Genomic DNA, 24,138 nt, shown 5'->3' on the forward strand with positions numbered 1-24,138 from the left:
TATTAACCCCCAGTGAGGTTGTGTTATTAACCCAGTGTGGTTGTGTTATTAACCCCCAGTGTGGTTGTGTTATTAACCCCCAGTGTGGTTGTGTTATTAACCCAGTGTGGTTGTGTTAATAACCCCCAGTGTGGTTGTGTTATTAACCTCCAGTGTGGTTGTGTTATTAACCCAGTGTGGTTGTGTTATTAACCCCCAATGTGGTTGTGTTATTAACCCCCAGTGTGGTTGTTATTAACCCCCAGTGTGGTTGTGTTCTTAACCCCCAGTGTGGTTGTGTTATTGACCCCCAGTGTGGTTGTGTTATTGACCCCCAGTGTGGTTGTGTTATTAACCCCCAGTGTGGTTGTGTTATTAACCCCCAGTGTGGTTGTGTTATTAACCCCCAGAGTGGTTGTGTTATTAACCCCCATTGTGGTTGTGTTATTAACCCCCATTGTGGTTGTGTTATTAACCCCCAGTGTGGTTGTGTTATTAACCCCCAGTGTGGTTGTGTTATTAACCCCCAGTGTGGTTGTGTTATTAACCCCCAGTGTGGTTGTGTTATTAACCCCCAGTGTGGTTGTGTTATTAACCCCCAGTGTGGTTGTGTTATTAACCCCCAGTGTGGTTGTGTTATTAACCCCCAGTGTGGTTGTGTTATTAACCCAGTGTGGTTGTGTTATTAACCCAGTGTGGTTGTGTTATTAACCCCCAGTGTGGTTGTGTTATTAACCCCCAGTGTGGTTGTGTTATTAACCCCCAGTGTGGTTGTGTTATTAACCCCCAGTGTGGTTGTGTTATTAACCCAGTGTGGTTGTGTTATTAACCCCCAGTGTGGTTGTGTTATTGACCCCCAGTGTGGTTGTGTTATTAACCCAGTGTGGTTGTGTTATTAACCCCCAGTGTGGTTGTGTTATTAACCCAGTGTGGTTGTGTTATTAACCCAGTGTGGTTGTGTTATTAACCCACAGTGTGGTTGTGTTATTAACCCCCAGTGTGGTTGTGTTAATAACCCCCAGTGTGGTTGTGTTAATAACCCCCAGTGTGGTTGTGTTATTAACCCCCAGTGAGGTTGTGTTATTAACCCCAGTGTGGTTGTGTTATTAACCCCCAGTGTGGTTGTGTTATTAACCCCCAGTGTGGTTGTGTTATTAACCCAGTGTGGTTGTGTTATTAACCCCCAGTGTGGTTGTGTTATTAACCCAGTATGGTTGTGTTATTAACCCAGTGTGGTTGTGTTATTAACCCAGTGTGGTTGTGTTATTAACCCCCAGTGTGGTTGTGTTATTAACCCCCAGTGTGGTTGTGTTATTAACCCCCAGTGTGGTTGTGTTATTAACCCCCAGTGTGGTTGTGTTATTAACCCAGTGTGGTGGTGTTATTAACCCCCAGTGTGGTGGTGTTATTAACCCAGTGTGGTTGTGTTATTAACCCAGTGTGGTTGTGTTATTAACCCAGTGTGGTTGTGTTATTAACCCAGTGTGGTTGTGTTATTAACCCAGTGTGGTTGTGTTTTGTAGAGGAGGAGCGTTACGCGTTTGTTAACTGGATCAATGCAGCGCTGGAGAAGGACCCTGACTGTAAACACGTCCTCCCTATGAACCCCAACACCCCCAACAGTTTGTTCACTGCTGTAGGAGACGGCATCATCCTCTGGTGAGAACACATGGTTTTTCTGTCATCTTAGCTCTGATCCACAGCAACTTACAGGAACAATTAAGTGCCACACATCACCATCCCCACCAGTTGACTGCAATGTCTGTCTCTCCTGTTGTCCTGCAGTAAAATGATCAACCTGTCAGTCCCAGACACCATTGATGAGAGGACAATCAATAAGAAGAAGCTCACTCCCTTCACCATACAGGTGGGTCCAAGAGCTATAACTCCATTCACCATACAGGTGAGTTAAAGAGCTCTAACTCCCTTCACCATACAGGTGAGTTAAAGAGCTCTAACTCCCTTCACCATACAGGTGAGTTAAAGAGCTCTAACTCCCTTCACCATACAGGTGAGTTAAAGAGCTCTAACTCCCCCTTCACCATACAGGTTCACTCACCATACAGGTGAGTTAAAGAGCTCTCCCTTCACCATACAACTCCCCTTCACCATACAGGTGAGTTAAAGAGCTTCTCTAACTCCTTCACCATACAGGTGAGTTAAAGAGCTCTAACTCCTTCACCATACAGGTGAGTTAAAGAGCTCAACTCCCTTCACCAGGTGAGTTAAAGAGCTCTAACTCCCTTCACCATACAGGTGAGTTAAAGAGCTCTAACTCCCTTCACCATACAGGTGAGTTAAAGAGCTCTAACTCCCTTCACCATACAGGTGAGTTAAAGAGCTCTAACTCCCTTCACCATACAGGTGAGTTAAAGAGCTCTAACTCCCTTCACCATACAGGTGAGTTAAAGAGCTCTAACTCCCACCATTCACCATACAGGTGAGTTAAAGAGCTCTAACTCCTTCACCATACAGGTGAGTTAAAGAGCTCTAACTCCCTTCACCATACAGGTGAGTGAGTTAACTCCTTCACCATACAGAGCTAACTCTACCACTCCTAACTCCCTTCACCATACAGGTGAGTTAAAGAGCTCTAACTCCCTTCACCATACAGGTGAGTTAAAGAGCTCTAACTCCTTCACCATACAGGTGAGTTAAAGAGCTCTAACTCCCTCACCATACAGGTGAGTTAAAGAGCTCTAACTCCCTTCACCATACAGGTGAGTTAAAGAGCTCTAACTCCCTTCACCATACAGGTGAGTTAAAGAGCTCTAACTCCCTTCACCATACAGGTGAGTTAAAGAGCTCTAACTCCCTTCACCATACAGGTGAGTTAAAGAGCTCTAACTCCCTTCACCATACAGGTGAGTTAAAGAGCTCTAACTCCTTCACCATACAGGTGAGTTAAAGAGCTCTAACTCCCTTCACCATACAGGTGAGTTAAAGAGCTCTAACTCCTTCACCATACAGGTGAGTTAAAGAGCTCTAACTCACCATTCACCATACAGGTGAGTTAAAGAGCTCTAACTCCCACCATACAGGTGAGTTAAAGAGCACCATACAGGTGAGTTAAAGAGCTCTAACTCCCTTCACCATACAGGTGAGTTAAAGAGCTCTAACTCCCTTCACCATACAGGTGAGTTAAAGAGCTCTAACTCCCTTCACCATACAGGTGAGTTAAAGAGCTCTAACTCCCTTCACCATACAGGTGAGTTAAAGAGCTCTAACTCCCACCATTCACCATACAGGTGAGTTAAAGAGCTCTAACTCCCTTCACCATACAGGTGAGTTAAAGAGCTCTAACTCCACCATTCACCCCTTCATACAGGTGAGTTAAAGAGCTCTAACTCCCTTCACCATACAGGTGAGTTAAAGAGCTCTAACTCCCTTCACCATACAGGGGGTAACTCCTTCACCATACAGGTGAGTTAAAGAGCTCTAACTCCTTCACCATACAGGTGAGTTAAAGAGCTCTAACTCCCTTCACCATACAGGTGAGTTAAAGAGCTCTAACTCCTTCACCATACAGGTGAGTTAAAGAGTTCTAACTCCCTTCACCATACAGGTGAGTTAAGAGCTCTAACTCCCTTCACCATACAGGTGAGTTAAAGAGCTCTAACTCCCTTCACCATACAGGTGAGTTAAAGAACTCTAACTCCTCCCTTCACCATACAGGTGAGTTAAAGAGCTCTAACTCCCTTCACCATACAGGTGAGTTAAAGAGCTCTAACTCCCTTCACCATACAGGTGAGTTAAAGAGCTCTAACTCCTTCACCACCATACAGGTGAGTTAAAGAGCTCTAACTCCTTCACCATACAGGTGAGTTAAAGAGCTCTAACTAACAGGTGAGTTAAAGAGCTCTAACTTCACCATACAGGTGAGTTAAAGCTCTAACTCCTTCAGCTCTAACTCCCTTCACCATACAGGTGAGTTAAAGAGCTCTAACTCCTTCACCATACAGGTGAGTTAAAGCTCTAACTCCTTCACCATACAGGTGAGTTAAAGAGCTCTAACTCCCTTCACCATACAGGTGAGTTAAAGAGCTCTAACTCCCTTCACCATAAAGAGCTCAACTCCCTTCACCATACAGGTGAGTTAAAGAGCTCTAACTCCCATACACCAGTTAAGGTGAGTTAAAGAGCTCTAACTCCTTCACCATACAGGTGAGTTAAAGAGCTCTAACTCCCTTCACCATACAGGTGAGTTAAAGAGCTCTAACTCCCTTCACCATACAGGTGAGTTAAAGAGCTCTAACTCCCTTCACCATACAGGTGAGTTAAAGAGCTCTAACTCCCTTCACCATACAGGTGAGTTAAAGAGCTCTAACTCCCTTCACCATACTCTCTAACTCCCTTCACCATACAGGTGAGTTAAAGAGCTCTAACTCCCTTCACCATTACAGGTGAGTTAAAGAGCTCTAACTCCCTTCACCATACAGGTGAGTTAAAGAGCTCTAACTCCCTTCACCATACGGGTGAGTTAAAGAGTTCTAACTCCCTTCACCATACAGGTGGGTTTAAGAGCTCTAACTCCCTTCACCATACAGGTGAGTTAAAGAGCTCTAACTCCCTTCACCATACGGGGGTTTAAGAGTTCTAACTCCCTTCACCATACAGGTGAGTTTAAGAGTTCTAACTCCCTTCACCATACAGGTGAGTTTAAGAGCTCTAACTCCCTTCACCATACAGGTGAGTTAAAGAGCTCTTCCTTCACCATACAGGTGAGTTCTAACTCCCTTCACCATCCTTCACCATACAGGTGAGTTAAAGAGCTAACTCCCTTCACCATACAGAGTTCTAACTCCCTTCACCATACGGGAGTTAAAGAGCTTTACCATACAGGTGAGTTCTAACTCCCTTCACCATACAGGGGGTTTAAGGTGAGTTCTAACTCCCTTCACCATACAGGGAGTTAAAGGTTTAACTCCCTTCACCATACAGGTGAGTTCTCTAACTCCCTTCACCATACAGGGGGTTAAAGAGCTTAACTCCCTTCACCAGGTGAGTTCTAACTCCCTTCACCATACAGGGGGAGCTTAACTCCTTCACCATACAGGTGAGTTAAAGAGCTCTAACTCCCTTCACCATACAGGGGGTTTAAGAGTTCTAACTCCCTTCACCATACAGGGAGTTAAAGGTTTCCCTTCACCAGAGTTAAAGAGCTCTAACTCCCTTCACCATACAGGGGAGGTTTACCATACAGAGTTCTACCACTGAGTTAAAGAGCCTAACTCCTTCACCATACAGGGAGTTTAAGAGTTCTAACTCCCTTCACCATACAGGGGGAGCTTTAACTCCCTTCACCATACAGGTGAGTTCTAACTCCCACCATTCACCATACAGGGGAGTTTAGAGTTCTAACTCCCTTCACCATACGGGGGTTAAAGAGTTCTAACTCCCTTCACCATACGGGGGTTTAAGAACTCCCTTCACCATACAGTTCTAACTCCCTTCACCATACGGGGGGTTTAAGAGTTCTAACTCCCTTCACCATACGGTGGTTAAAGAGCTCTAACTCCCTTCACCATACAGGTGAGTTCACTTCACCATACAGGTTTAAAAGAGTTCTAACTCCCTTCACCATACGGGAGTTTAAGAGTTCTAACTCCCTTCACCATACGGGGAGTTTAAGAGTTCTAACTCCCTTCACCATACGGGAGTTAAAGAGTTCTAACTCCCTTCACCATACGGGGGGTTTAAGAGTTCTAACTCCCTTCACCATACAGGGGGGTTTAAGCTCTAACTCCCTTCAGTTCTAACTCCCTTCACCATACGGGGTTTAAAGAGTTCTAACTCCCTTCACCATACGGGGGTTTAAGAGTTCTAACTCCCTTCACCATACGGGGGGGGTTTAAGAGTTCTAAATGCATGAAGAAGGAAAGAATTTCCACAAATGAACTTTTAATATTTGTAATATAACACTGTTCCAGGGGATGGTCTGGTTAATATAACACTGTACCAGGGGATGGTCTGGTTAATATAACACTGTACCAGGGGATGGTCTGGTTAATATAACACTGTTCCAGGGGATGGTCTGGTTAATATAACACTGTACCAGGGGATGGTCTGGTTAATATAACACTGTACCAGGGGATGGTCTGGTTAATATAACACTGTACCAGGGGATGGTCTGGTTAATATAACACCATGCCAGGGGATGGTCTGGTTAATATAGCACTGTACCAGGGGATGGTCTGGTTAATATAACACTGTACCAGGGGATGGTCTGGTTAATATAGCTCTGTACCAGGGGATGGTCTGGTTAATATAACACTGTGCCATGCCAGGGGATGGTCTGGTTAATATAACACTGTACCAGGGGATGGTCTGGTTAATATAACACTGTTCCAGGGGATGGTCTGGTTAATATAACACTGTACCAGGGGATGGTCTGGTTAATATAACACTGTACCAGGGGATGGTCTGGTTAATATAACACTGTTCCAGGGGATGGTCTGGTTAATATAACACTGTACCAGGGGATGGTCTGGTTAATATAACACTGTACCAGGGGATGGTCTGGTAGATGAGGTTTCTTACGTTCCCATTTTTGCAGTCGTCAGGAAAACATGTCTCTTGTCTATGAGGAGCTTCTTTTTGTCGTCTTTCTGAGCTTCTCATTTTTACATCCAAGGGGCGCCGTGTTGAGATGACCTCTGGGAAGCCATGGAGCAGGGCCGCTGACTGAGGGAGGAAACTCTGCTGCCCTTGTTGGGCTCAAGGGCTTTGACACCTCTCCTCTAATTGCAGCCTTATCTTTTATGTCCTAGCCAGCTTGGTAGCCTTAGCTTAACATTCAGTCCTTATAAAGTAGAATTGATTGTTGTGATATATTTTTTCTCCTTGGGTTTAAAAGTAGTTTCAGACTAAACATTACTCACTCAGACCCAGGTTGGATGGTGTTTTCAGGTTTCTGTTGTGCTTCTTTTGCTGGTCTTTGGTTTGCCAGATCATTTGCTGTATGGGAATAAGAGTCTTTGGTAGGAGGAATCCTTCCAGGTCATTTTGTCCAAAATCAGGTTGTCGGTTTGGCGTTTTGATTTGTAGTGAAGGTTGTGATGTATCCAATTCTAAATCTATCTTTTTTCTTTTTTTGTAAAAACATGCTGAAAATTTCTGTGAATCTGTTCATGACCTCTCTCTCTCTCTCTGTCTCTCTCTCTCTCTCTGTCTCTCTGTCTGTCTCTCTCTCTCTCTCTCTGTCTCTCTCTCTCTCTCTCTCTTTCTCTTTCTCTCTCTCTTTTTCTCTCTCTCTCTCTCTGTCTCTCTCTCTCTCTCTGTCTCTCTGTCTGTCTCTCTCTCTGTCTCTCTCTCTCTCTCTCTCTCTCTCTCTCTCTCTCTCTCTCTCTCTCTCTCTCTCTGTCTCTGTCTCTCTCTCTCTCTCTCTCTCTCTCTCTCTCTCTCTCTCTCTCTCTCTCTCTCTCTCTCTCTCTCTCTCTCTCTCTCTCTCTCTCTCTCTCTCTCTCTCTCTCTCTCTCTCTCTCTGTCTCTCTCTCTCTCTCTCTCTCTCTGTCTCTCTCTCTCTGTCTCTCTCTCTCTCTCTCTCTCTCTCTCTCTCTCTCTCTCTCTCTCTCTCTGTCTCTCTCTCTCTCTCTCTCTCTCTCTCTCTCTCTCTCTCTCTCTCTCTCTCTCTCTCTCTCTCTCTCTCTCTCTCTCTCTCTCTCTCTCTCTCTCTCTCTCTCTCTCTCTCTCTCTCTCTCTCTCTCTCTCTCTCTCTCTCTCTCTCTGTCTCTCTCTCTCTCTCTCTGTCTCTCTCTGTCTCTCTCTCTCTCTCTCTCTGTCTCTCTCTCTCTCTCTCTCTGTCTCTCTCTCTCTCTCTCTCTGTCTCTCTCTCTCTCTCTCTGTCTCTCTCTCTCTCTCTCTCTCTCTCTCTCTCTCTCTCTCTCTCTCTCTGTCTCTCTCTCTCTCTCTCTCTCTGTCTCTCTCTCTCTCTCTCTCTCTCTCTCTCTCTCTCTCTCTGTCTCTCTCTCTCTCTCTGTCTCTCTCTCACTCCTTTCTCCTACAGGAGAATCTCAACCTGGCTCTGAATTCTGCCTCTGCTATTGGTTGTCATGTAGTGAACATCGGAGCTCTGGATCTGAGAGAGGGGAAACCACATCTGGTACTGGGCCTGCTGTGGCAAATCATCAAGATAGGGCTGTTCGCTGATATAGAACTCAGTAGGAACGAAGGTACACACACACACAAACACACACACACACACACAGACACAGACACAGGTAGGGTAGTGATAACATCTCTGTGTGTGTGTGTGTGTGTGTGTGTGTGTGTGTGTGTGTGTGTGTGTGTGTGTGTGTGTGTGTGTGTGTGTGTGTGTGTGTGTGTGTGTGTGTGTGTGTGTGTGTGTGTGTGTGTGTGTGTGTGTGTGTGTGTGTGTGTATGGAGTGTGTGTATGGTGTGTGTGTGTGTGTATGGTGTGTGTGTGTATGGGTGTGTGTGTATGGTGTGTGTGTGTGTGTATGGTGTGTGTGTGTGTATGGTGTGTGTGTGTGTATGGTGTGTGTGTGTGTGTGTGTGTATGGTGTGTGTGTGTGTGTGTATGGTGTGTGTGTGTGTGTGTATGGTGTAAGGTGTGTGTGTGTGTATGGTGTGTGTGTGTGTGTGTATGGTGTGTGTGTGTGTATGGTGTGTGTGTGTGTGTGTGTGTGTGTGTGTGTGTGTGTGTGTGTGTATGGTGTGTGTGTGTATGGAGTGTGTGTATGGTGTGTGTGTGTGTGTATGGTGTGTGTGTGTGTGGAGTGTGTATGGTGTGTGTGTGTGTGTGTATGGTGTGTGTGTGTGTATGCCCTGTGTGTGTGTATGCTGTGTGTGCTGTGTGAGGTGTGTGTATGGTGTGTGTGTGTGTGTGTATGGTGTGTGTGTGTGTGTGTATGGTGTATGGTGTGTGTGTGTGTATGGTGTGTGTGTGTGTGTGTATGGTGTGTGTGTGTGTATGGTGTGTGTGTGTGTATGGTGTGTGTATGGTGTGTGTATGGTGTGTGTGTGTGTATGGTGTGTGTATGGTGTGTGTGTGTGTATGGTGTGTGTGTGTGTATGGTGTGTGTGTGTGTGTATGGTGTGTGTGTGTGTAGCCCTAGCTGCGTTGCTGCGTGCGGGAGAGAGTCTGGAGGATTTGATGAAGTTGTCTCCTGAAGAGCTTCTGCTCCGCTGGGCTAACTTTCACCTAGAGAATGCTGGCTTCAGCAAGATCAACAACCTCTCCACTGACATCAAGGTAACCTCTGACCTTTTTCCCTGACCTCTTTTCCAAAACAATCCTAACCCAAGTTCAACATCTTTAAATGATCTGATTCACCAACCTGCTCATTGCTTTATGGTCAAAGGGCTCTCAACAGTATGTTATAATATCTCCCTTACTGCCTGCCCTGCTCAGTTTTCTCTCTCTCTCTCTCTCTCTCTCTCTCTCTCTCTCTCTCTCTCTCTCTCTCTCTCTCTCTCTCTCTCTCTCTCTCTCGTATTAAATATATATATATAGAGAGAGAGAGAGAGAGTTGATATCGGGAAGTTTACATACACTTATGTTGGAGTCATTAAAACATGTTTTTCAACCACTCCACAAATGTCTTGTTAACAAACTATAGTTTTGGCAATCTACTTTGTGCATGACAAGTAATATTTCCAACAATTGTTTACAGACAGATTATCTCACTTATAATCCACTGTATCACAATTCCAGTGGGTCAGAAGTTTACATACACTAAGTTGACTGTGCCTTTAAACAGCTTGGAAAATTCCAGAAAATGATGTCACGGGTTTAGAAGATCCTGATAGGCTAAGTAATATCATTTGAGTCAATTTGAGTCAACCTGTGGATGTATTTCAAGGCCAACCTTCAAACTCAGTGCCTCTTTGCTTGTCATCACCTGAAAATCAAAATAAATCAGCCAAAATTGGAGACCTTCACAAGTCTGGTTCATCCTTAGGAGCAATTTCCAAACGCCTGAAAGTACCACGTTCATCAAATCAATCTGATAATTGACATCATTTGAGTCAATTGGAGGTGTACCTGTGGATGTATTTCAAGGCCTACCTTCAAACTCAGTGCCTCTTTGCTTGACATCATAGGAAAATCAAAATAAATCAGCCAAGACCTCAGAACAAAAAATTGCAGACCTCCAAAGCTGGTTCATTCTTGGAAGCAATTTCCAAATGCCTGAAGGTACCACATTCATCTGTACAAACAATAGTACGCAAGTATAAACACCATGGGACCACGCAGCCGTCATACTGCTCAGGAAGGAGACGCGTTCTGTCTCCTAGAGATGAACGTACTTTGGTGTTAAAAGTGCAAATCAATCCCAGAACAACAGCAAAGGACCTTGTGAAGATGTTGGAGGAAACAGGTACAGAAGTATCTACATCCACAGTAAAATGAGTCCTATATCGACATATCCTAAAAGGCCACTCTGCAAGGACGAAGCCACTGCTCTAAAACCTCCATAAAAAAAGCCAGACTATGGTTTGCAACTGCACATGGGGACAAAGATCGTACTTCTTGGAGAAATGTCCTCTGGTCTGATGAAACAAAAATGTATCTGTTTGGCCATAATGACCATTGTTATGTTTGGAGGAAAAAGGGGGAGGCTTGCAAGCCGAAGAACACCATCCCAACCGTGAAGCACGGGGGTGGCAGCATCATGTTGTGGGGGGCTTTGCCTGCAGGAGGGACTGGTGCACTTCACAAAATAGATGGCATCATGAGGAATGAAAATTACATGGATATTTTGAAGCAACATCTCAAGACATCAGTCAGGAAGTTAAAGCTTGGTTGCAAATGGGTCTTCCAAATGCACAGTAACCCCAAGCATACTTCCAAAGTTGTGGCAAAATGGCTTAAGGACAACAAAGTCAAGGTATTGGAGTGGCCATCACAAAGCCCTGACCTCCATCCTCTAGAAAGTTTGTGGGCAGAACTGAAAAAGCGTGTGCTAGCGAGGAGGCCTACAAACCTGACTCTGTTACACCAGCTCTGTCAGGAGGAATGGGCCAAAATTCACCCAACTTATTGTGGGAAGCTTGTGGAAGGCTACCCGAAACGTTTGACCCAAGTTAAACAATTTAAAAGCAATGCTACCAAATACTAATTGAGTGTATTTAAACTTCTGACCCAAATGTATATATATATCTTATTCTAAAAAAAACACATTGTTTCATCCCCGTCAATCTACACACAATACCCCATAATGAAAAAGGAATAACTATTTTTTTTAAACAATTGCTCATTATTATATTTTATATTTTTATGAAATAACTGAAATATCACATTTACATAAGTATTCCGACACTTTACTCAGTACTTTATTGAAGCACCTTTTGCAACGATTACAGCATCAAGTCTTCTTGGGTATAACACTACAAGCTTGACACACCTGTATTTGGGGAGTTTCTCCCATTCTTCTCTGCAGATCCTCTCAAGCTCTGCCAGGTTGGATGGGGAGTGTTGCTGCACAGCTATTTTCAGGTCTCCAGAGATGTTCGATCAGGTTCAAGTCCAGGCTCTGGCCAGGTCACTCAAGGACATTCAGAGACTTGCCTCGAAGCCACTCCTGCGTTGTCTTGGCTGTGTGCTTATTGTCATTTTCCAGTTGGAAGGTGAACCTTTGCCCCAGTCTGAGGTCCTGAACACTTTGGAGCAGGTTTTCATCAAGGATCTCTCTGTACTTTGCTCCATTCATCTTTTCCACAATCCTGACTAGTCTCCCAGTTCCTGCTGCTGAAAAACATGCCCACAGCATGATGCTGCCACCACCATGCTTCATTGTAGGGATGGTGCCAGGATTCCTCCAGATGTGACGCTTGGCATGCAGGTCAAAGAGTTCAATCTTGGTTTCATCAGACCAGAGAATCTTGTTTCTCGTGTTCTAAGAATCTTTACATGCCTTTTGGCAAACTCCAAGCGGGCTGTCATGTGCCTTTTACTGAGGAGTGGCTTCCGTCTGGCCACTCTACCATAAAGGCCTAATTGGTGAAGTGCTGCAGAGATGGTTGTCCTTCTGGAAGGTTTTCCCATCTCCACAGGGGAACTCTGGAGCTCTGTCAGAGTGACCATCGGGTTCATGGTCACCTCCCTGACCAAGGCCCTTCTACCCTGATTGCTCAGTTTGGCCGGGCGGCCAGCTCTTGGTGGTTCCAACCTGCTTTCATTAAAGAATGATGGAGGCCACTGTGTTCTTGGGGACCTTCAATGCTGCAGAAAGATGGAGGCCACTGTGTTCTTGGGGACCTTCAATGTTTTGCTACCCTTCCTGTTTCTCGACACAATCCTGTCTCGGAGCTCTACGGATAATTCCTTCCACCTCATGGCTTCGTTTTTGCTCTGACATACTGTCAACTGTGGGACCTTATATAGACAGTTGTGTGCCTTTCCAAATCATGTCCAATCAATTGAATTTACCACAGGTAGACTCCAATCAAGTTATAGAAACATCTCAAAGATGATCAATGGAAACAGGATGCATCTGAGCTGAATTTCGAGTCTAATAGCAAAGGGTCTGAATACTTATGTAGATAAGGTATTTCTGTTTGACAAATTTGCTAATTTATATATTTTTTTATTGTGGGGTATTGTGATGTCATCATGGGGTATTGTGATGTCATCGTGGGGTATTGTGATGTCATCATGGGGTATTGTGATGTCATCGTGGGGTATTGTGATGTCATCGTGGGGTATTGTGATGTCATCGTGGGGTATTGTGATGTCATCGTGGGGTATTGTGATGTCATCGTGGGGTATTGTGTGTAGATTGCTGAGGAAGAAAACAATTCAAGGAATTTTAGAATAAGGCTGTAATGCAACAAAATGTGGAAAAAGTCAAGGGGTCTGAATACTTTCTGAATGCGCTGTATATATCTCTCTCCTCTCTTTCTCCTTCACCTCTCCTTCAACTGCCTGTATGTAAATGTCAACTGCCTCAGTCAGTCTGATGAATTACCTAGTTATCTCTCTCTTTTTATCTCTGTCTCATTTCTCTGTCTCCCTGTCTCTCTCCATGTCTGTCTCAGTTCTCTGTCTCCTTTTCTCTCTCCATGTCTGTCTCAGTTCTCTGTCTCCTTTTCTCTCTCCCTGTATGTCTCTGTCTAATTTCTCTGTGTCTGTCTCGGTCTCATTTCTCTGGCTCCCTGTCTCTCTCCATGTCTGTCTCATTTCTCTCTCATTTTCTCTCTCCATGTCTGTCTCATTTCTCTCTCCTTTTCTCTCTCCCTGTCTGTCTCTGTCTAATTTCTCTGTGTCTGTCTCGGTCTCATTTCTCTGTCTCCCTGTCTCTCTCCATGTCTGTCTCATTTCTCTCTCTCTGTCTCTGTCTGTTTCTGTCTCCCTGTCTGTCAATTCAATTCAATTCAAGGGCTTTATTGGCATGGGAAACATGTTAACATCGCCAAAGCAAGTGAGGTAGATAATATATAAAGTGAATATATAAAGTGAAATAAACAATAAAAATTAACAGTAAACATTACACATACAGAAGTTTCAAAACAATAAAGACATTACAAATGTCATATTATAAAAAAACAGTGTTTTAACAATGTACAAATGGTTAAGGTATACAAGATAAAATAAATTAGCATAAATATGGGTTGTATTTACAATGGTGTTTGTTCTTCACTGGTTGCCCTTTTCTTGTGGCAACAGGTCACAAATCTTGCTGCTGTGATGCACACTGTGGTATTTCACACAATAGATATGGGAGTTTATCAAAATTGGTTTTGTTTTCTAATTCTTTGTGGATCTGTGTAATCTGAGGGAAATATGTGTCTCTGATATGGTCATACATTTGGCAGGAGGTTAGGAAGTGCAGCTCAGTTTCCACCTCATTTTGTGGGCAGTGAGCACATAGCCTGTCTTCTCTTGAGAGCCATGTCTGCCTACGGCGGCCTTTCTCAATAGCAAGGCTATGCTCACTGAGTCTGTACATAGTCAAAGCTTTCCTTAATTTTGGGTCAGTCACAGTGGTCAGGTATTCTGCCACTGTGTACTCTCTGTGTAGGACCAAATAGCATTCCAGTTTGCTCTGTTTTTTTGTCAATTCTTTCCAATGTGTCAAGTAATGATCTTTTAGTTTTCTCATCATTCGGTTGGGTCTAATTGTGCTGCTGTCCTGGGGCTCTGTAGGGTGTGTTTGTGTTTGTGAACAGAGCCCCAGGACCAGCTTGCTTAGGGGACTCTTCTCCAGGTTCATCTTTCTGTAGGTGATGGTCTGTCTCCCTGTCTCTCTCCATGTCTCCCTCTGCCTCATTTATCTGTCTCTGCCTCCTGGTCTGTCTCCCTCTGTCTCATTTATCTGTCTCTGCCTCCTGGTCTGTCTCCTTCTGTCTCATTTATCTGTCTCTGCCTCCTGGTCTGTCTCCCTCTGTCTCATTTATCTGTCTCTGCCTCCTGGTCTGTCTCCCTCTGTCTCATTTATCTGTCTCTGCCTCCTGGTCTGTCTCCCTCTGTCTCATTTATAGGTCTCATTTATCTGTCTCTGCCTCCTGGTCTGTCTCCCTCTGTCTCATTTATAGGTCTACTTTCCTGTCTCTGTCTCATTTATCTGTCTCTGCCTCCTGGTCTGTCTCCCTCTGCCTCATTTATCTGTCTCTGCCTCCTGGTCTGTCTCCCTCTGTCTCATTTATCTGTCTCTGCCTCCTGGTCTGTCTCCCTCTGTCTCATTTATCTGTCTCTGCCTCCTGGTCTGTCTCCCTCTGTCTCATTTATCTGTCTCTGCCTCCTGGTCTGTCTCCCTCTGTCTCATTTATAGGTCTACTTTCCTGTCTCTGTCTCATTTATCTGTCTCTGCCTCCTGGTCTGTCTCCCTCTGCCTCATTTATCTGTCTCTGCCTCCTGGTCTGTCTCCCTCTGTCTCATTTATCTGTCTCTGCCTCCTGGTCTGTCTCCCTCTGTCTCATTTATCTGTCTCTGCCTCTGGTCTGTCTTTGTCTCATTTATCTGTCTCTGCCTCCTGGTCTGTCTCCCTCTGTCTCATTTATAGGTCTACTTTCCTGTCTCTGTCTCATTTATCTGTCTCTGCCTCCTGGTCTGTCTCCCTCTGTCTCATTTATAGGTCTACTTTCCTGTCTCTGCCTCCTTTATCTGTCTCTGCCTCCTGGTCTGTCTCCCTCTGCCTCATTTATAGGTCTCTGCCTCCTGGTCTGTCTCCCTCTGTCTCATTTATCTGTCTCTGCCTCCTGGTCTGTCTCCCTCTGTCTCATTTATAGGTCTACTTTCCTGTCTCTGCCTCATTTATCTGTCTCTGCCTCCTGGTCTGTCTCCCTCTGTCTCATTTATCTGTCTCTGCCTCCTGGTCTGTCTCCCTCTGTCTCATTTATAGGTCTACTTTCCTGTCTCTGTCTCATTTATCTGTCTCTGCCTCCTGGTCTGTCTCCCTCTGTCTCATTTATAGGTCTACTTTCCTGTCTCTGTCTCATTTATCTGTCTCTGCCTCCTGGTCTGTCTCCCTCTGCCTCATTTATCTGTCTCTGCCTCCTGGTCTGTCTCCCTCTGCCTCATTTATCTGTCTCTGCCTCCTGGTCTGTCTCCCTCTGCCTCCTTTATCTGTCTCTGCCTCCTGGTCTGTCTCCCTCTGCCTCATTTCTCTGTCTCTGCCTCCTGGTCTGTCTCCCTCTGCCTCATTTATCTGTCTCTGCCTCCTGGTCTGTCTCCCTCTGTCTCATTTATAGGTCTACTTTCCTGTCTCTGTCTCATTTATCTGTCTCTGCCTCCTGGTCTGTCTCCCTCTGTCTCATTTATCTGTCTCTGCCTCCTGGTCTGTCTCCCTCTGCCTCATTTATCTGTCTCTGCCTCCTGGTCTGTCTCCCTCTGTCTCATTTATAGGTCTACTTTCCTGTCTCTGCCTCATTTATCTGTCTCTGCCTCCTGGTCTGTCTCCCTCTGTCTCATTTATCTGTCTCTGCCTCCTGGTCTGTCTCCCTCTGTCTCATTTATAGGTCTACTTTCCTGTCTCTGTCTCATTTATCTGTCTCTGCCTCCTGGTCTGTCTCCCTCTGTCTCATTTATAGGTCTACTTTCCTGTCTCTGTCTCATTTATCTGTCTCTGCCTCCTGGTCTGTCTCCCTCTGTCTCATTTATAGGTCTACTTTCCTGTCTCTGCCTCCTTTATCTGTCTCTGCCTCCTGGTCTGTCTCCCTCTGCCTCATTTATAGGTCTCTGCCTCCTGGTCTGTCTCCCTCTGTCTCATTTATCTGTCTCTGCCTCCTGGTCTGTCTCCCTCTGTCTCATTTATAGGTCTACTTTCCTGTCTCTGCCTCATTTATCTGTCTCTGCCTCCTGGTCTGTCTCCCTCTGTCTCATTTATCTGTCTCTGCCTCCTGGTCTGTCTCCCTCTGTCTCATTTATAGGTCTACTTTCCTGTCTCTGTCTCATTTATCTGTCTCTGCCTCCTGGTCTGTCTCCCTCTGTCTCATTTATAGGTCTACTTTCCTGTCTCTGTCTCATTTATCTGTCTCTGCCTCCTGGTCTGTCTCCCTCTGCCTCATTTATCTGTCTCTGCCTCCTGGTCTGTCTCCCTCTGCCTCATTTATCTGTCTCTGCCTCCTGGTCTGTCTCCCTCTGCCTCCTTTATCTGTCTCTGCCTCCTGGTCTGTCTCCCTCTGCCTCATTTCTCTGTCTCTGCCTCCTGGTCTGTCTCCCTCTGCCTCATTTATCTGTCTCTGCCTCCTGGTCTGTCTCCCTCTGTCTCATTTATAGGTCTACTTTCCTGTCTCTGTCTCATTTATCTGTCTCTGCCTCCTGGTCTGTCTCCCTCTGTCTCATTTATCTGTCTCTGCCTCCTGGTCTGTCTCCCTCTGCCTCATTTATCTGTCTCTGCCTCCTGGTCTGTCTCCCTCTGTCTCATTTATAGGTCTACTTTCCTGTCTCTGCCTCATTTATCTGTCTCTGCCTCCTGGTCTGTCTCCCTCTGTCTCATTTATCTGTCTCTGCCTCCTGGTCTGTCTCCCTCTGTCTCATTTATAGGTCTACTTTCCTGTCTCTGTCTCATTTATCTGTCTCTGCCTCCTGGTCTGTCTCCTCTGTCTCATTTATAGGTCTACTTTCCTGTCTCTGTCTCATTTATCTGTCTCTGCCTCCTGGTCTGTCTCCCTCTGCCTCATTTATCTGTCTCTGCCTCCTGGTCTGTCTCCCTCTGTCTCATTTATCTGTCTCTGCCTCCTGGTCTGTCTCCCTCTGTCTCATTTATCTGTCTCTGCCTCCTGGTCTGTCTCCCTCTGTCTCATTTATCTGTCTCTGCCTCCTGGTCTGTCTCCCTCTGTCTCATTTATAGGTCTACTTTCCTGTCTCTGCCTCATTTATCTGTCTCTGCCTCCTGGTCTGTCTCCCTCTGCCTCATTTATCTGTCTCTGCCTCCTGGTCTGTCTCCCTCTGTCTCATTTATCTGTCTCTGCCTCCTGGTCTGTCTCCCTCTGTCTCATTTATCTGTCTCTGCCTCCTGGTCTGTCTCCTCTGTCTCATTTATCTGTCTCTGCCTCCTGGTCTGTCTCCCTCTGTCTCATTTATAGGTCTACTTTCCTGTCTCTGTCTCATTTATCTGTCTCTGCCTCCTGGTCTGTCTCCCTCTGTCTCATTTATAGGTCTACTTTCCTGTCTCTGCCTCCTTTATCTGTCTCTGCCTCCTGGTCTGTCTCCCTCTGCCTCATTTATAGGTCTCTGCCTCCTGGTCTGTCTCCCTCTGTCTCATTTATCTGTCTCTGCCTCCTGGTCTGTCTCCCTCTGTCTCATTTATCTGTCTCTGCCTCCTGGTCTGTCTCCCTCTGTCTCATTTATAGGTCTACTTTCCTGTCTCTGTCTCATTTATCTGTCTCTGCCTCCTGGTCTGTCTCCCTCTGTCTCATTTATAGGTTGTCTCTGTCTCATTTATCTGTCTCTGCCTCCTGGTCTGTCTCCCTCTGCCTCATTTATCTGTCTCTGCCTCCTGGTCTGTCTCCCTCTGTCTCATTTATCTGTCTCTGCCTCCTGGTCTGTCTCCCTCTGTCTCATTTATCTGTCTCTGCCTCCTGGTCTGTCTCCCTCTGTCTCATTTATCTGTCTCTGCCTCCTGGTCTGTCTCCCTCTGTCTCATTTATAGGTCTACTTTCCTGTCTCTGTCTCATTTATCTGTCTCTGCCTCCTGGTCTGTCTCCCTCTGTCTCATTTATAGGTCTACTTTCCTGTCTCTGCCTCCTTTATCTGTCTCTGCCTCCTGGTCTGTCTCCCTCTGCCTCATTTATAGGTCTCTGCCTCCTGGTCTGTCTCCCTCTGTCTCATTTATCTGTCTCTGCCTCCTGGTCTGTCTCCCTCTGTCTCATTTATAGGTCTACTTTCCTGTCTCTGCCTCATTTATCTGTCTCTTCCTGGTCTGTCTCCCTCTGTCTCATTTATCTGTCTCTGCCTCCTGGTCTGTCTCCCTCTGTCTCATTTATAGGTCTACTTTCCTGTCTCTGTCTCATTTATCTGTCTCTGCCTCCTGGTCTGTCTCCCTCTGTCTCATTTATAGGTCTACTTTCCTGTCTCTGTCTCATTTATCTGTCTCTGCCTCCTGGTCTGTCTCCCTCTGCCTCATTTATCTGTCTCTGCCTCCTGGTCTGTCTCCCTCTGCCTCATTTATCTGTCTCTGCCTCCTGGTCTGTCTCCCTCTGCCTCCTTTATCTGTCTCTGCCTCCTGGTCTGTCTCCCTCTGCCTCATTTCTCTGTCTCTGCCTCTGGTCTGTCTCCCTCTGCCTCATTTATCTGTCTCTGCCTCCTGGTCTGTCTCCCTCTGTCTCATTTATAGGTCTACTTTCCTGTCTCTGTCTCATTTATCTGTCTCTGCCTCCTGGTCTGTCTCCCTCTGTCTCATTTATCTGTCTCTGCCTCCTGGTCTGTCTCCCTCTGCCTCATTTATCTGTCTCTGCCTCCTGGTCTGTCTCCCTCTGTCTCATTTATAGGTCTACTTTCCTGTCTCTGCCTCATTTATCTGTCTCTGCCTCCTGGTCTGTCTCCCTCTGTCTCATTTATCTGTCTCTGCCTCCTGGTCTGTCTCCCTCTGTCTCATTTATAGGTCTACTTTCCTGTCTCTGTCTCATTTATCTGTCTCTGCCTCCTGGTCTGTCTCCCTCTGTCTCATTTATAGGTCTACTTTCCTGTCTCTGTCTCATTTATCTGTCTCTGCCTCCTGGTCTGTCTCCCTCTGTCTCATTTATAGGTCTACTTTCCTGTCTCTGCCTCCTTTATCTGTCTCTGCCTCCTGGTCTGTCTCCCTCTGCCTCATTTATAGGTCTCTGCCTCCTGGTCTGTCTCCCTCTGTCTCATTTATCTGTCTCTGCCTCCTGGTCTGTCTCCCTCTGTCTCATTTATAGGTCTACTTTCCTGTCTCTGCCTCATTTATCTGTCTCTGCCTCCTGGTCTGTCTCCCTCTGTCTCATTTATCTGTCTCTGCCTCCTGGTCTGTCTCCCTCTGTCTCATTTATAGGTCTACTTTCCTGTCTCTGTCTCATTTATCTGTCTCTGCCTCCTGGTCTGTCTCCCTCTGTCTCATTTATAGGTCTACTTTCCTGTCTCTGTCTCATTTATCTGTCTCTGCCTCCTGGTCTGTCTCCCTCTGCCTCATTTATCTGTCTCTGCCTCCTGGTCTGTCTCCCTCTGCCTCATTTATCTGTCTCTGCCTCCTGGTCTGTCTCCCTCTGCCTCCTTTATCTGTCTCTGCCTCCTGGTCTGTCTCCCTCTGCCTCATTTCTCTGTCTCTGCCTCCTGGTCTGTCTCCCTCTGCCTCATTTATCTGTCTCTGCCTCCTGGTCTGTCTCCCTCTGTCTCATTTATAGGTCTACTTTCCTGTCTCTGTCTCATTTATCTGTCTCTGCCTCCTGGTCTGTCTCCCTCTGTCTCATTTATCTGTCTCTGCCTCCTGGTCTGTCTCCCTCTGCCTCATTTATCTGTCTCTGCCTCCTGGTCTGTCTCCCTCTGTCTCATTTATAGGTCTACTTTCCTGTCTCTGCCTCATTTATCTGTCTCTGCCTCCTGGTCTGTCTCCCTCTGTCTCATTTATCTGTCTCTGCCTCTGGTCTGTCTCCCTCTGTCTCATTTATAGGTCTACTTTCCTGTCTCTGTCTCATTTATCTGTCTCTGCCTCCTGGTCTGTCTCCCTCTGTCTCATTTATAGGTCTACTTTCCTGTCTCTGTCTCATTTATCTGTCTCTGCCTCCTGGTCTGTCTCCCTCTGCCTCATTTATCTGTCTCTGCCTCCTGGTCTGTCTCCCTCTGTCTCATTTATCTGTCTCTGCCTCCTGGTCTGTCTCCCTCTGTCTCATTTATCTGTCTCTGCCTCCTGGTCTGTCTCCCTCTGTCTCATTTATCTGTCTCTGCCTCCTGGTCTGTCTCCCTCTGTCTCATTTATAGGTCTACTTTCCTGTCTCTGCCTCATTTATCTGTCTCTGCCTCCTGGTCTGTCTCCCTGCCTCATTTATCTGTCTCTGCCTCCTGGTCTGTCTCCCTCTGTCTCATTTATCTGTCTCTGCCTCCTGGTCTGTCTCCCTCTGTCTCATTTATCTGTCTCTGCCTCCTGGTCTGTCTCCCTCTGTCTCATTTATCTGTCTCTGCCTCCTGGTCTGTCTCCCTCTGTCTCATTTATAGGTCTACTTTCCTGTCTCTGTCTCATTTATAGGTCTACTTTCCTGTCTCTGTCTCATTTATCTGTCTCTGCCTCCTGGTCTGTCTCCCTCTGTCTCATTTATCTGTCTCTGCCTCCTGGTCTGTCTCCCTCTGTCTCATTTATAGGTCTACTTTCCTGTCTCTGTCTCATTTATCTGTCTCTGCCTCCTGGTCTGTCTCCCTCTGTCTCATTTATAGGTCTACTTTCCTGTCTCTGTCTCATTTATCTGTCTCTGCCTCCTGGTCTGTCTCCCTCTGTCTCATTTATAGGTCTACTTTCCTGTCTCTGTCTCATTTATCTGTCTCTGCCTCCTGGTCTGTCTCCCTCTGCCTCATTTATCTGTCTCTGCCTCCTGGTCTGTCTCCCTCTGTCTCATTTCTCTGTCTCTGCCTCCTGGTCTGTCTCCCTCTGCCTCCTTTATCTGTCTCTGCCTCCTGGTCTGTCTCCCTCTGCCTCATTTATCTGTCTCTGCCTCCTGGTCTGTCTCCCTCTGCCTCATTTATAGGTCTACTTTCCTGTCTCTGTCTCATTTCTCTGTCTCTGTCTACCTGTCGGTCTCTGTCTACCTGTCTGTCTCTGTCTCATTTCTCTGTCTCTCTCTCCCTGTCTGTCTCGGTCTCATTTCTCTGTCTTTGTCTCCCTGTCTGTCTCTGTCTCATTTCTGTCTACCTGTCTGTCTCTGCCTCCTGGTCTGTCTCCCTCTGCCTCATTTATAGGTCTCTGCCTCCTGGTCTGTCTCCCTCTGCCTCATTTATAGGTCTACTTTCCTGTCTCTGCCTCATTTATCTGTCTCTGCCTCCTGGTCTGTCTCCCTCTGCCTCATTTATAGGTCTACTTTCCTGTCTCTGTCTCATTTATCTGTCTCTGCCTCCTGGTCTGTCTCCCTCTGTCTCATTTATCTGTCTCTGCCTCCTGGTCTGTCTCCCTCTGCCTCATTTATCTGTCTCTGCCTCCTGGTCTGTCTCCCTCTGCCTCATTTATCTGTCTCTGCCTCCTGGTCTGTCTCCCTCTGTCTCATTTATAGGTCTACTTTCCTGTCTCTGTCTCATTTATCTGTCTCTGCCTCCTGGTCTGTCTCCCTCTGTCTCATTTATAGGTCTACTTTCCTGTCTCTGTCTCATTTATCTGTCTCTGCCTCCTGGTCTGTCTCCCTCTGCCTCATTTATCTGTCTCTGCCTCCTGGTCTGTCTCCCTCTGCCTCATTTATCTGTCTCTGCCTCCTGGTCTGTCTCCCTCTGCCTCCTTTATCTGTCTCTGCCTCCTGGTCTGTCTCCCTCTGCCTCATTTATCTGTCTCTGCCTCCTGGTCTGTCTCCCTCTGCCTCCTTTATCTGTCTCTGCCTCCTGGTCTGTCTCCCTCTGCCTCATTTATCTGTCTCTGCCTCCTGGTCTGTCTCCCTCTGCCTCATTTATCTGTCTCTGCCTCCTGGTCTGTCTCCCTCTGCCTCATTTATCTGTCTCTGCCTCCTGGTCTGTCTCCCTCTGTCTCATTTATAGGTCTACTTTCCTGTCTCTGCCTCATTTATCTGTCTCTGCCTCCTGGTCTGTCTCCCTCTGCCTCATTTATAGGTCTACTTTCCTGTCTCTGTCTCATTTCTCTGTCTCTGTCTACCTGTCGGTCTCTGTCTACCTGTCTGTCTCTGTCTCATTTCTCTGTCTCTCTCTCCCTGTCTGTCTCGGTCTCATTTCTCTGTCTTTGTCTACCTGTCTGTCTCTGTCTCATTTCTGTCTACCTGTCTGTCTCTGTCTCCCTGTCTGTCTTTGTCTAATTTCTCTGTCTACCTGTCTGTCTCTGTCTCCCTGTCTGTCTTTGTCTAATTTCTGTCTACCTGTCTGTCTCTGTCTCCCTGTCTGTCTTTGTCTAATTTCTCTGTCTACCTGTCTGTCTCTGTATCATTTCTCTGTCTCTGTCTACCTGTCTACCTGTCTCCTGCCATGCTTCAGACAGTATCAGACTTCTTTAACTTAGTGAAGGTACTGTAATGAATGTTGAACTCTCTTTGACATTACATTTACATTTAAGTCATTTAGCAGACGCTCTTATCCAGAGCGACATCAACGTCCTTCCTTATAATTGAATGTATTTCTCTGACTTCAATTCCGGCATGTTTATGTGTTGTGTGTTGTCCTGAGGAGAATAACACTGTGTTTCCTATCTGGAGAGTAACTCTCTGACTGTCCCCTGCAGGACTCTAGGGCTTACTATCACCTGCTGAACATGATCGCTCCAGGCGGCAGCAAAGAGAACGAGCAACGCATTGAGATCAACATGTCTGGATACAATGTGAGTCCCTCTTCAAATCAACATGTCTGGATACAATGTGAGTCCCTCTTCAAATCAACATGTCTGGATACAATGTGAGTCCCTCTTCAAATCAACATGTCTGGATACAATGTGAGTCCCTCTTCAAATCAACATGTCTGGATACAATGTGAGTCCCTCTTCAAATCAACATGTCTGGATACAATGTGAGTCCCTCTTCAAATCAACATGTCTGGATACAATGTGAGTCCCTCTTCAAATCAACATGTCTGGATACAATGTGAGTCCCTCTTCAAATCAACATGTCTGGATACAATGTGAGTCCCTCTTCAAATCAACATGTCTGGATACAATGTGAGTCCCTCTTCAAATCAACATGTCTGGATACAATGTGAGTCCCTCTTCAAATCAACATGTCTGGATACAATGTGAGTCCCTCTTCAAATCAACATGTCTGGATACAATGTGAGTCCCTCTTCAAATCAACATGTCTGGATACAATCTATATACTGTATAGGGTCAGTTCCAGGGTCAGTTCTAATACCATATTAACAATGTGCATAATCTATATACTGTATAGGGTTCCAGGGTTTCTAATACCATATTAACAATGTGCAGAATCTATATACTGGTCAGTTCCAGGGTCAGTTCTAATACCATATTAACAATGTGCAGAATCTATACCAGTTCCAGGGTCAGTTCTAATACCATATTAACAATGTGCATAATCTATATACTGTATAGGGTCAGTTCCAGGGTCAGTTCTAATACCATATTAACAATGTGCAGAATCTATATACTGTATAGGGTCAGTTCCAGGGTCAGTTCTAATACCATATTAACAATGGCAGAATCTATATACTGTATAGGGTCAGTTCCAGGGTCAGTAATACCATATTAACAATGTGCAGAATCTATATACTGTATAGGGTCAGTTCCAGGGTCAGTTCTAATACCATATTAACAATGTGCAGACAGGGAGAGACAGGAAGGAATGAGACAGGGAGAGACAGGAAGGAATGAGACAGGGAGAGACAGGGAGAGACAGGAAGGAATGAGAGAGGAGAGACAGGAAGGAATGAGACAGGGAGAGACAGGAAGGAATGAGAGAGGGAGAGACAGGGAGTGACAGGAAGGAATGAGACAGGGAGAGACAGGAAGGAATGAGACAGGGAGTGACAGGAAGGAATGAGACAGGGAGAGACAGAAGGAATGAGACAGGAGAGACAGGGAGTGACAGGAAGGAATGAGACAGGGAGAGACAGGAAGGAATGAGACAGGGAGAGACAGGAAGGAATGAGAC

General features: G+C 45.9%; 1 protein-coding gene across 1 annotated transcript in view; it reads left to right on the plus strand.

The window, feature by feature from the left end:
* The window catches only part of LOC123994236 (plastin-3-like), a 49,707-nt gene extending 26,758 nt beyond the window's left edge, over positions 1-22,949 (plus strand). The window contains exons 5-9 of the mRNA XM_046296776.1: positions 1,503-1,638; positions 1,765-1,846; positions 7,985-8,150; positions 9,051-9,193; positions 22,761-22,949. Of these exons, the coding sequence (XP_046152732.1) occupies positions 1,503-1,638; positions 1,765-1,846; positions 7,985-8,150; positions 9,051-9,193; positions 22,761-22,934 (701 nt within the window). The 3' untranslated portion in view covers positions 22,935-22,949. The remainder of the gene's footprint in view (positions 1-1,502; positions 1,639-1,764; positions 1,847-7,984; positions 8,151-9,050; positions 9,194-22,760) is intronic.
* Positions 22,950-24,138: the final 1,189 nt, after the last annotated feature.

The sequence above is a fragment of the Oncorhynchus gorbuscha genome, linkage group LG13 (assembly GCF_021184085.1).
Source record: "Oncorhynchus gorbuscha isolate QuinsamMale2020 ecotype Even-year linkage group LG13, OgorEven_v1.0, whole genome shotgun sequence".
Classification (NCBI taxonomy): domain Eukaryota; kingdom Metazoa; phylum Chordata; class Actinopteri; order Salmoniformes; family Salmonidae; genus Oncorhynchus; species Oncorhynchus gorbuscha.